Source organism: Tinamus guttatus, unplaced genomic scaffold (assembly GCF_059628265.1).
Source record: "Tinamus guttatus ecotype Peru unplaced genomic scaffold, ASM5962826v1 Tinamus_guttatus_pri_ptg000155l, whole genome shotgun sequence".
NCBI lineage: Eukaryota > Metazoa > Chordata > Aves > Tinamiformes > Tinamidae > Tinamus > Tinamus guttatus.
The window spans coordinates 2,797,999-2,808,702 of record NW_028288689.1 but is presented as its reverse complement, the minus strand read 5'-3'; the positions used below and the strand labels follow the sequence as shown (position 1 = coordinate 2,808,702).

Below are 10,704 nucleotides of genomic sequence, written 5' to 3'. Positions count from 1 at the left end.
CTTTGTAGAAGCATGAGATGACTGAAGTCGGGAGAAAGAGTGACTGAACTCTGAACTGCTCAGACCTTGACAGAAAAAAAAAATCTATGTATGTTGATTGCAATACCCTCTGTCTGAGGGACTTAGAGTCTTGATTTAGGGAGAAACTCATAATGTTCTGCCTAAGGCCTATTTGATAATATGTGGAAGTTCCAGGTGAAAATAATTTAAATGTATGTCATCAGCTACTCTTGTTAACTGGAATGAACTAATAGAAAGCTGTTAAATCACTGACAGCTGCAGAAATTGATTGCTCAATGATCTGTCTGGCAGTGGCTGAAACCCGTTTTCTTGTGAAAGGGAATGGACACTTGTTCAGGGAGTGGAAACACTAGGTGTTGTAAGCAGAGCAGCAAAAGTAATCCCTCTCTATCAGGATATTTCCATTGCAGTGGTGTTTTGAAGAACAGAGTAGGCTTCAAGGTGATTTTAAAGATTTAGACCCCAACCTTGAAGGTTGTGTGAGTGGGCCATTTGACTACAAAATGAGGCAATGCAGAGTATTATGATGATGATAATCACTTAGACTTAGGCAGCTGATGAATTAGAGATGAGTCTGGTCCTTTGAAGCAGCCTTTAACAAACTAACCACAAGAAGACTGTGCAATTGAGTGCAGCAGTTTTATTGAAAAAGTCCACAGGTGTGTGCAATTCCTTTATTAAAAGGTTCTCAAATACATTGGACAAGGAGCAATTGATGATTAAGAGTTATACCTTTTTATACATTATTTCCAAAACTATACAAACATTGGAAATTTTTCCTTTTCCTCTATTTTAGCTATTAATAATTCTGTAATGAGAAGTTATTTATCTCTCATTGCAGTCTGCAAGCCTGCTTTCTTGAAGGTGACATTTTACATCTTGGAAAATAAAAAAGTCAGTAATATTTACATGTGCTTAAGGTTGCATAATTGAGCATCGTACAGGTTCTGAAAACCAGTGGATAAGTGGATTTCAAGATTCACCCAGATGGGCTGAAGGTTTTAAATACACACAAACTGCATACATATGATTTAGTAGCCAAGATGCCCTCTGTTCCCTTTAGTTTTCAAGGTTATCTATAAACTGTGTGCTAGCCATGATATGGGTTGGTTTTAGTAAAGGTACTCACAGAGTGAAAAGCAGCACTGACAACGACACTTGCTGATCAAGGAAATGAACGGGCACTGAATTGTACATGTACACAGGATGAAAGTTCAGTGCCTCAAAATGAACTTGGAGTTTGTATATAAAAGTAATGTCTAGAAGAAAGTGTGAGAAAAATAGCAAAGCTCATGGGAGAAGAACGAGAGAAGCACGTGGGTTAGTTTTTGTAGCTGATCTTGCAATGCATAATTATTGGAAAGTCAGTTAAAATATAAGCAACATTATCAATGGAAAATGAAGGCTACAACAGCAGTGGACACATACAGCATACTTAATAAACTATTATATTGACCATACAGGTTTGTCTACGTGTTATTTATTTGAATCCTTAAGGCTTCTCTAATGTATTACATGAAAGTGCTGTCTGCTTGGATCTTCCATGCATGAGGGAAGAGGGTATTTTTTCAAGGAAAAAAAAAATGATTTTTTTTATCCACATTTCAGTTACAATAGCACATCCAGAGACACAAAATAAAAGACATTATGGTACCTTTGTTTCATTTATTTTGGCCCCCAAAAATGCATGCACTAGACTTTATGTACTATAAGGTATTGAAATATTTACAGCATTGTACATGTGCTCTTAAAGGGATGGCAAAGGTAGAGGTCTATTTTTATCTGGGTGGGGGTAGAAGTTATTTTCCTAGCTAATAATACCTATTCAAAGTGAGAGATGACTCTTCCAAAAAGAAAAGCCCACAGAGAATAAAGCTATAGCGTAATTATAGCCAATGTTAACAAACTGTACAGTACTTTACCTGGGAATGCCAGTCTTGGTCGCTCATGTTTGGAATGGCAGTACCACCTTCTAGGTAACGTTGCTGTGCTCCCCTTGCCCTGTCTGCTCTGCTTGTCTGTTCCAACAGGTATAGCTCTGTATAACCTGTTTCCATGACTTCGATTTCAAATTATTTCAACATGTTGAATGGACATTTAATTCACAATAACCTGATGGCAGTTTCTGGACAAATGGTGTGATCAATACTTACCGGGTTATGGCACTAAAGAATTCAGACCACTATAAAGCGCATCATAAATACTTCAAGTGGACTTAGAAAGGAAACCATCTCTCTAAGAAATTCAGTGAGTAAGGCTCGTATCACTGATCTCATTCTGCTTTTAAAGGTAAAGATATGATACCCAATACACCAGGTTAAACAAGCAGAAGGCCGTAGGGAAGAAGATGCGGGCGTAGGAGTCCATTTTGGCGATGCGGATGTGTATTCTGCCATGCCTCCAGGCGCCTGTTCTGCAATCCTCAAAGCAGCAGAAAAAACTGGCACAGTCCTTGCCATCGAGACACTCGTACCCGTATTCTTCATCCCGTTCTTGCAGGTGTGTAGCATTGTTCATTTGAATAGTAGCTGATCGAGGCCGGATGTCAATTGTGGGGGCCTAAGGGGCAGTGACAGAAAAAGGAGAAGATGCGGGAGGGAAGGACAAGGTTGTTATCACCAGACCACCAGGAAAGTAGAAACTAATGGTCAACATGGGAATGATGGTGCTGCATGGGGAATACGGCAAATTGCTAAGGGTGTCTAATGGCAATACTAGCTTGGGCTTGCTCCTATCTGTTGCATCAAACACTTTAACTTTAGAGATCAGCAGCATAAATCCATCTAAAGTTAACTGTGGACAATTGCCTCCAGTTAAAGGAAACATTCAGGAATGCAACTGAATTGCTTTTATGTTTTATAATTTACGTAGCTGCTTGATACATGAAGGCAATCTGGGTGTTGCACATGGAAGGAACTGAAATAATAATTGGAAATGCACAATTTTCTTTAATATAAGACTGGCTCATGCTGAAACAGGAGTGAATACTATATACAAGAAAAAAAGGCAACAGCCAGGTCTTTTAAAGTACGTTAGTAGAGTCTCACAACCAGTAGGTTATGTGAATATATGTAGATCAGCATCTACTACTGTTCACCAGCTAGCTGGTTGCATCAGGTTATGGTAACTGCACATATATAGGTTTGGAATGAATTGGGCAAATAAAGAATTTAAAACTCATTTGAGCACATGGTGAACACTGGGATGACAGGAAGACAGGCCTCAGAATTTCTGACTGCTGTTTATTAGAATAAAATAACTCCATCTCGGGAGTATGGAAACCTGTTATTTTTAATAGGTTTAGAACAAAATCTATGCATTTCTGAATGAAGATAAGATTCAGATGTATTAGATATATTTTTTAATTTGTTAACGGTGTGCCGATCTAGTGACAGCATTAAAAATGCAGGCATCTTAAACCCTTTCAAAACTCTTACTCTTGCATAAGCAACAGCATTTGAGGTGGTATTGAGTTCTGTTCAGGTCAACATCGGAATAAATTAGATTTTGTAATTTAAAATAAACTAAGCTTTAGAAGAGAGCTTAGAGATGAGTTCTAAAAGGGTGTTTTGCAGGTTTCTGGTGTAGCTGGTGGTATTGGATCCCATGGGCAATTGAGGAAGAGAAACAAATATTTTGAGCATATTAAACTCTCTTAATTCATGAGATCCAATAATGTTGGTCACTCTTGAACTTAGGCTAAGTTCAAAACCATAGTGAATCAATATTTGGGCTGCTGAATCAACTCTACACACTCTTCTGAAATAAGTAACCATTCTGCTTAATTAGGTGTTTACCTTGAGTAGAATGGTTAAGCTAATACTAATTTTAAAAGAACAAAACCAAAACAACAACAACACTCTTATATAAAAGCTCTAATAGTTAAATTCAGCAGTCGCATGCAGTGAATTTCCATTCCAAAAAACATTATACCTTGAAGGAAAACATCCGAAGAAGCTTTCATTTTGTAGACAGAAAAGAGAATCAGAGGTTTTTGGGTTTTTTAAATTAAAGAAAGGAAAGAAAGAGACAAAAATAATGTAAATTAAAAATATGTTTCTAAAGCATAGTAATCTAAAAGGTCTAAATTTATAGAAAGGGTGGGGTAATACCAATTTACACAAGTATCTATAATATAAAAACACATTTTTGTCTTCTCACTCTTTTTGTAGCTACATTTGGGGAAAAAAGTGTAAGATATAAAACTTATTTTAGATCTCGTCATATTCTCTGGGTATTCCAGTCTTTTATGCTGGACTGTTTTGGAAGAGGAGACCATTCACATTTCATAAACACACATTTCAAATGATATTCTTTTTTTCTGTAGATAGGCTTTAATGCTCTACTATTAAGTAGTCTAGACTCTGCATTTAGGAACCAGGCCATTATTTAGACTTCTGCTTGTCCCCAGAATTTCACAGCTAAAAAGGTACAATTAACCTATGCTAATATGGACATCTCTAGGTAGGACATCAAAACTAGAAATAATTATCCTTTTCCTGCTAGTGAAAGACAGAGGTGCTCAAAGACAGCTATTTGTCTCATCCCCCAAAGGGATGGATGAATCTCTCTCCAGAAATGCCTGTTTCTTTCTATTGACCATGACTTCAACTCTAACATATCTAAAATTAGATGTCAGTTCTTTGGCTATGAACTCATGGCTGATTTTGTTGCTGTTCAGCCACTATAGAGCACATTATTATTTTTTTTTTAAATGTGCTTCTAAACAGTCTTTTAAAGATGAAATAAAAAATAGCATGTAGTAAAATGTTCTCTAATTAATGTATTTATCTGCTTTGGTTCTTTTCTGCTAATATAAGAAGTTCTTGAAGATTTTAGGGGGGTGAATGCACGCATTTGTATTTGTTTCCTTTGTGCTTGAAATAGATGTGAAAACGCTCTCTACAAATATAAAGCACTTATGTCCTTCACATTTTATACCGGCACATTTAGCTTTTGAAAGGGTTTGTTGTTTGTTATTCCCTTTAGTATTTTACCCTAGTTCTTTTCATCCCACCCACGGACTGTAGACAACAGACTTGTCAGCTCAGTTGCAAAAGGCAAAGAGAAGTCTGTCCTGGACTAAGTAGGCAGCAACTTTTTTTCCCTGCCTAGGCAAACCTCTCAGCTTCCATAGATACTGTTTCCAAGATTCTTTATTGTGGCTATTATAGGTGTTTTCTGTTACTGTGTACCATGTACCCACAAATAATATTGCAAACTGCTAACCAAATCACATTCTAGGGAAGAGAAATGGATAAAAGAGGGAGAAAATTCAAGAAAAAGAAGGTAAGGAGACAATGAGAAAGAAATAGATGCTTAAAGGGGAATTAGAAAAATTACATGCCATAGTTTGAATATAAAAGATTAACTTGATAATATAAGAAGAATCAAGTCAGTAATACAGACATTCTGTTAAAGGCAGAGAATATCACCAAAGCCAAGACAGAGAAAGTGTTCTAGTTCTGCTAGGAAGGTCACAGCAAGAGCTCTGTCTGCAACATAAATACTGACTTAGGTGATAGAATTTGCACAATACTTTAGTTAGAAGGATTCTGGTTCTAAGAAATCAGTCTCTGTAGATCCAGAGCACTGTAATAATTGAGCTTTCTCACTCTCAAGGACGAATGTTTGCATTTCTATTAATAGTTAATAAGAATATACATATAGTAGCAAAATCTAAAATAATATAAGCATAAAATGGGATTCAAATGATCTTTTATAAAACCTAACCAAGTTTTATATTGTGGTGGTAAAAATATACATACTGGGTTTTTCTTCTTTTTGTCTTTATCCTTGCTTGGTTTTCTGTTGCTGACAAAGTAGTGCAAAGTTCCATACTCGACCAGTGCAGAGAACACAAAAATAAAGCAAACTGACACAAAAAGATCCATTGCTGTCACGTAGGAGACTTTTGGAAGAGATTTGCGAGCAATTGTACTTAGGGTGGTCATTGTCAGGACAGTTGTGATACCTGGTATGTAGACAGACAACAACAGAAGTATCAGGTGAAAAAGTAATTTTGTCAGTTATCTCGCATTGAGTGGATTTGAGCCTGGAGCTCTGGGGATTCAATGAGAGCCCCAAGGAATAAGGGAGTAGGAAGCACCTTTGCATGGTCAATGCAAGGGTTGTCCTTGCAGGACACTCTCTTTAGAAGGATCTTGGTTCAAAGAAATGAGTTTAGTTTTTCAGTTGGTTTTTATGAGACCTTTGTTTTAGGGATTTAATTTAGAATGAGAAATAAGATGAGTTGTTGTTTCAGAATAAGAAAATAAGAAAAAAATGTCTAAAAAATATATCTAGCATTTTAGACTATTCTTCAGTGTAATCTCAGGCCCAGTCTCCCTAAATCTTTCACTCTACTGGAATCAGTTTCCTTTGTTTTTGATTGCTGGGCAGTGACAGCGCTCTCGGGTGCAGGGGAGCGCTGCTCTGCGCCTCGCGCCCCTTCTCGCCTCGCAACACGGTGCCCGCTGTTTTCCTATGAAGAGCATTAACACTACATCAGAACAGCTAAAGTCCATCCCAGTTCTACAGGGCAGGTTTCAAACCTCTGACTCTGCTATAAGATTTTTTTTTTTTTTTTTTTAGAAAAAGAGTGGGGAAAAAGGGCAGGAAAATGCTCAAAATGCTCTGCTGTGGGAACCAGCAGACCTCTAGTCCTGTGTTCCTTGCAAAGGAGCTCTGGAATGAGAATGTTGTTTCTCATTTTACACACTCTTGTTCTGTATTGTAGTTTTGTGGAGAAATGAAAATGCAGAAGTAAAAACTAAAATCATCACATCCATTTAGTGTAGGAGTAGAAAATCGAGTGTTCCTAAGTGTTGCAGTCACATGAATCTACTCTGCCAATTCTTTATGGCTGCAGCCGCTTCCTGCAAGCAAACTTAGCTTGGTCGTTCTTTTAGTTAATTTGTGGAAAAATTTCTAATCGTATAGAAATTAATAATTCTGATTAGCTGTATGTCACGTGTGTGACAGAATGGTACAGGAATTTAGATAACTCATCAAATTTGGTGGAGTGTTTTTTTTTTTTTTTTTTTTAATGATCTGGAGGTTATCTGGCCTATGATTCCTGAAGTAGAACCTAGTGTGCTGTACTGTTCCCTCTGCCGTTATGTCACATAGATTGAAAGAATTGTTCCTGGTATTGATTTCATTTGTGTGGCTGGTTGCCATGATGTGGAAATAGAACTAATAAAACCAAGAAGTACCTAGACCTAAACCCAGAAATTCACTTCATCTTTTTGATTTCTAGAAATGCATAAATTACCAGCAAGAAAAGTAATTTTTATTGCAGACAATTTACAATATATAGAGTTAGCATCCAACCTAGTAAGAAGAAAGAGATGTAAATAGTGTTTAGGTTGTGTTATACCTTGGAAATGAATACTTCAGTCTGAGCAGTAAGAAGAACTTATGTGAATCTACATGTCTTGCATTTACCAACTGGTGGTCTGCAGAGGTGTCAGTTCCATCATGAGGCCTGAATAAAAGCAGGGAGATGCAACAACTCACCCAGTGATGTCCTAGCTGGAACGGCATCCTTGTTTATCCAGAAGGAAACCCAGGACAACACAACAATAAGTGTGCAGGGAATGTAAGTCTGAATAGTGAAATAACCCATCCTTCTGCTCAGGTTAAAATAGACAGACATGACTACATAATCTCCTGTAAAATAAAAGCATACAGAGAAAGAAAATTGTATTAAAACCTCTGTATATTTTCTACGTGTTAGCAAGAGTGCTATTTGGTTTTGAGTTTGGTGCATTAGACTCTCTTGCTAGATGTTGTGCAGGCAAATAAATGTTTATTCCTCCTTCAGAGCTGATATAAAGCAAGAGCTGGTGAGTTTTCCACACTGTGAAAGTAAACACTCTTGCAGGTTCACGAAGGTGACTTGAACTGCAGTTTCAAAGGTAACCTCTCTCATATAGCACAGCAGGTTGCTTCCTTACCAAATTGTTCCTCAGAACTTGCACATGCCCTAGCAGAGGCCTCCTGAGGGCCGGGTGGTGGAAGCCTCGTGTCCCAGTGCTCCTGTGCTGCGGCTCGCTGGCAGCGCGTGCCTTCGGCTGCGCTTCCTCAATTATTGATGTCCTCAACTGTTCTGCAGGGCACGGCTGTGTCAGCAATTAATTTTTGATTTGTCTTCAAATCTCCCGTTTTATTGTCTCCTCTAAGAGAATCTGAACCCACATTTCCCAAGGAAGTGCCTGAAGACCATGCTGCCCATTATTCTGCAGCATGGTCCACCTCAATTCCAATCAACACATTCGTGATTCCATTTCCAAATTCTTTTTTTTTTTTTTCCTTTCTGAACAAAGTGAGTTCTCATCCTTCTTTCAAGTTATACCCTTACAGCTATCCCGGGAAATTCTGATCCCCAAAGAATTACCCGAGCTCTTGGCTGCAGCACAGTGTGCTCTGCAGTCTGCAGCCATCTTGAACTGAGGCAGGGCGGAGTTTGCAAACCTAGCAACTTTTCTTAGATGAGTCAAAGATACTGTGGCTAATATGTGTTTTGATTTGATCGGTACCATTCCTTCACATAAACTCTATGTTTTCAGGCATCATTAAAATCTTAATTTTCCCAGAATACCCAATGTGAACCTGACCACAGAAAACAACTTTGGACATCATTTTTTCAGTTGGTGTTTTTTGTTGCTATTCGGCTTTTTCGGTGCGAATGTTCATGCCCCATGCAGTTAACTGGTTTATATTTTAATTATTTTATTATTAAATAATAAAAAACACTTAAATGATATACATGCAGTCTGTAAAGTAGATATTACTGAATGTGAGCAACTTTAATAACTACAGTCCGATACTTCCCTTAATTTACAAATATGTTTGCATTATATATATGTGTCCTATATATACACATATATTCATCAAGAATACTATGAAACTGAACCCATAACATTACAGTATGAATTATTCTTCATCTCCGTGAATCATGTATTAAGCTTCTGGAAAGTTATTGTTTTGTCACTTGGGAATTAATTCCTTTATTGATCTACCTTGATATATACCATTAATAGCCTTGGTATTTCAGGTGGTATTGGTATTTGGTATTTCAAAATTGGCTTTGTTTCTTCTGTATTATGGTAGAAATTACTTTAAGCAGTAACTGCATTACATCAGAGCAAACAGGCTCTAGGAGAAGGCTTTTTTCATGCTCAGAGTTATTCTGTTTCTTTAATGAGACAAAAAAATCAGAAGAAAGAGCTGAAATATAAATCAAAACATATAAGAGAACATGAAAAGGAAGAAAAGATTAGCTTGAACTGAAATAAAAAATATATCTACTTGATAATATATTTGCTTTCTGATCCTGCTTATTTTTCTGGGGCTGACGTGACTGCCATAGACTGTCTCCTGGGGTAGCTGAGATGATATATCAGATGCTGGCTGGCTACTTTGTTAGTTGTTTTAGTCCACATTTTGGTCCTGTCCTGGAATTGGTCTTTCTGGCAAAGTTGTGATAGTTCTAGCACTCTTATCTTTACACATGCCAGCACTGTTGCTTATAAATATTAGCCAAATGTAAAACAATATCTGTGGTGAGAAAATGAACAGATAAGTCCAGCTATGCTAAAACAGGGCATATAGTGGAGACCTCATGCAAAGACTCCTTGTTCAGTAAACAATGTATGTAACCCAAGCAAAATTGGGATGTGAATGACAGATCACTGTATACATTGCGTGTGTGTGTATAGTAGCCTCAAACAGTTTTCCGTTTTGTGGGTGTTCTTCACAAACACTGGTTTTATCAAGCTTTATCTAGAAAACCGTGGAGGTGTCTTTCAATATTCCCCTTAATGCAAGCAGTGTTTTTATATAGTAAGCTTTTACAATAGCATTTTTAAAGTTTTATGTATTATTTTCTTATTTTTTTAATTAAATACACAGGAGCTTTTAAAATGTTAACGAACTTGGTCAATCCTTGATCCGTTTAGGAGCAATGAAGCATTACCTGGAACTGTCTCTGCTGTGCCAGTGATGCACTTCTGTAGCCAGTGCATCTCCATAGAGAGACCCCTGTGTCCTGCCCCAGGGTATTTGCTACAGATCCTGGAGACATTCTAGGTGCAAGTGTTTTATATCTCATTGCACAGAATTCCCTTTTTTGTTTGTTTGTATTGGCCATCTTAACTGTGTTTAGAAATAGCATGTTTCTACCAACATGTTCAAGAAGGCTTAAAAGTGATGTAACTGTCCTAGATTTTGTTCACCTCTCACAAATGTCATTGCTCCTTCCTGTGTGCAAGGCCTTTCTAAAGCATTTATTTAGTTTTTGAAGTTGTGAGATAGCAGCTGAACTGGTATAGTTCTTAGCCACCCATACCAATCTTCTAGGAGAAAAAGAAACACAAAACCCCATTTCAGCAGAGCAGAGCCAACAACAGTTCAAGTTGGCCCGTGAGGGCAATCTGAAAGAGTCCTTCTATAGCTGCAGACACATCAGGACTATAATTGCTTTTGGAGGTTGAAGGGAGTTTGAAACTGGATAGTGAAATAAAAATAACACCTATGTTCAATTCAAATCTCAAATTGCTAGTTAATAATGCAGATTTTTCATTGGCTTTAAGACTTTGCCTTTGAGTGAAAGTAACACGGTTGCTATAACATAAAAGCAATATAATTACCGTTTGTAAGATGTAAATAACATTTTCC

General features: G+C 37.4%; 1 protein-coding gene across 2 annotated transcripts in view; it reads right to left on the bottom strand.

Annotated features, from left to right (window-relative positions):
- Positions 1-646: 646 nt before the first annotated feature.
- The window catches only part of GABRG2 (gamma-aminobutyric acid type A receptor subunit gamma2), a 62,881-nt gene continuing 52,823 nt past the window's right edge, over positions 647-10,704 (bottom strand). The window contains exons 7-10 of one of the 2 annotated variants that reach the window (XM_010213849.2): positions 7,543-7,695; positions 5,790-5,995; positions 3,955-3,978; positions 647-2,580 (exon numbers count right to left, since the gene is read on the bottom strand). In XM_010213849.2, the coding sequence (XP_010212151.1) occupies positions 2,305-2,580; positions 3,955-3,978; positions 5,790-5,995; positions 7,543-7,695 (659 nt within the window). In that variant the 3' untranslated portion in view covers positions 647-2,304. The remainder of the gene's footprint in view (positions 2,581-3,954; positions 3,979-5,789; positions 5,996-7,542; positions 7,696-10,704) is intronic. The other variant, XM_010213856.2, reaches the window with a different exon arrangement.